This window comes from Zalophus californianus, chromosome 10, assembly GCF_009762305.2.
Source record: "Zalophus californianus isolate mZalCal1 chromosome 10, mZalCal1.pri.v2, whole genome shotgun sequence".
NCBI classification, from domain to species: Eukaryota; Metazoa; Chordata; class Mammalia; order Carnivora; family Otariidae; genus Zalophus; species Zalophus californianus.
This window is the reverse complement of record NC_045604.1, coordinates 43,212,057-43,213,481: the sequence shown is the minus strand read 5'-3', so window position 1 is coordinate 43,213,481 and position 1,425 is coordinate 43,212,057. Positions and strand designations below refer to the sequence as shown.

At 47.4% G+C, this 1,425-nt stretch overlaps 1 protein-coding gene across 1 annotated transcript; it reads left to right on the top strand.

The window, feature by feature from the left end:
• The first annotated feature begins 299 nt into the window (after window positions 1-299).
• LOC113932047 (transmembrane epididymal protein 1-like) lies at window positions 300-1,202 on the top strand. The gene has a single exon (XM_027610437.1). It carries the CDS (start codon window positions 300-302, stop codon window positions 1,200-1,202), a length of 903 nt encoding a protein of 300 aa, XP_027466238.1.
• The last annotated feature ends 223 nt before the right edge of the window (window positions 1,203-1,425 follow it).

Below are 1,425 nucleotides of genomic sequence, written 5' to 3'. Positions count from 1 at the left end.
CATACATTCTCACAGTTGCATACTAGGAAATACTCATCTTCCTTTTTTTTGGCAGAAGTCAGTTTGTTCCCAGTGTACTAGAATGGAATGGAACAATGAGACTCATATCACCAAAAGTATAGGCTCCTGTCCAGAACTTTGCATTCTCTCTGGGAGCAGTGGGCAGAAGGAGATGATAAAAGTAGGTAGAAGTTAGCTCTGAATATGCAGTCCGAAACTTGAAGGGCTCTCAACGGAGAGAGAGCAGAGAGGTCCTGAGTTTTGCTCCTCACTCTGTAGTAAGACACATCTGTAATTTCATGGGAAAGTTCATAGGTCATTTATGCCCAGGGCTGTATCTTTTTTTTTATGGACTGTATCAGGCCACAGTGGTCTTTAAGGCCATGATAGTCAATGACTCACTCCTTTATCCTTCATGCCCCCCCAGGAATAAAGGAATATGGGCCAGGCTGTGGAAAATATCCTATAGAGGGTTGCTGAAAATGGTGACTGGTTCCATCTTAATGGTTTATGTGGTCTTCTGTCTTGATGTGATGACACTCATGGATACGAAGAATGCACTAAGATTTATGTACCCCAAAGAGTGGCAGCACCTCACCATGTTCATCCTCCTCACCCTCAGTGGCTGTGCAGATATCATGAGCAAGAACTTGCTGCCTCAGAGGTGTGTGCTTCTAGAAAAAGGTACTCTGGCCCTGACCTTCTATGTGCTCCTGCTGTTGTTGACGTCACATGTCCAGGACTCAACAGGGATAGAGCTTCAGACACATCGTCTGCTCATCTTGGTGGTGTTCCTACTGATGCTGGTGTTGACTATAGAGCTGTGGACTCCTGACACACTTCACCTCCGGCCGATTGAGGCTTTTCTGTTTCTGATGATGGGCTCCTGGCTGATACAGGCAGGCTTTATTCTGTACAAGCCAGTCACTGGCTACCCGTGGCAGGATGATGACATCAGGGACATCATGTTCATCACCACCTTCTTCTGTTGGCATGTGATGATCAATGCTTTGTGTCTGCTGGGAATCTATGGCATCTCTTCCCTTTGGCATCGTTGTTACGGTACCAGCTTGAAGCTGTTGGGATCCAAAGAAGCTCCATATCACAGGAGCACTGTAGGATCCCTCTACAAATTGCTGCAGGAAGTGGATCCATCAGAGAAAGATGACCAGGCTCTTCTCCTTTCAAAAAACCCTTCCTGAGACAGCCTAGAATGCCTGGCACATTGTCCACCCATCTTCCACCTTGCAGGTTCTCAGACATGTGCACTGTACCCTTTTTGGTCCCCAGTGAAGGTAATGGCCATGAAGGGGTGCAGTTGGTCTCCATCTGCTGGTACATCTCCTGCCCTTGAATGTCTAATTGCTGAGGAGATGAGGAGAGAGGAGCCTGAGAAAGGGATGCTGATGGGATTGGGGGTGGGGT

Excerpts from the sequence above, each read along its gene's own strand:
- LOC113932047 (XM_027610437.1), top strand. The coding sequence starts at position 300 with ATGGGAAAGTTCATAGGTCATTTATGCCCAGGGCTGTATCTTTTTTTT.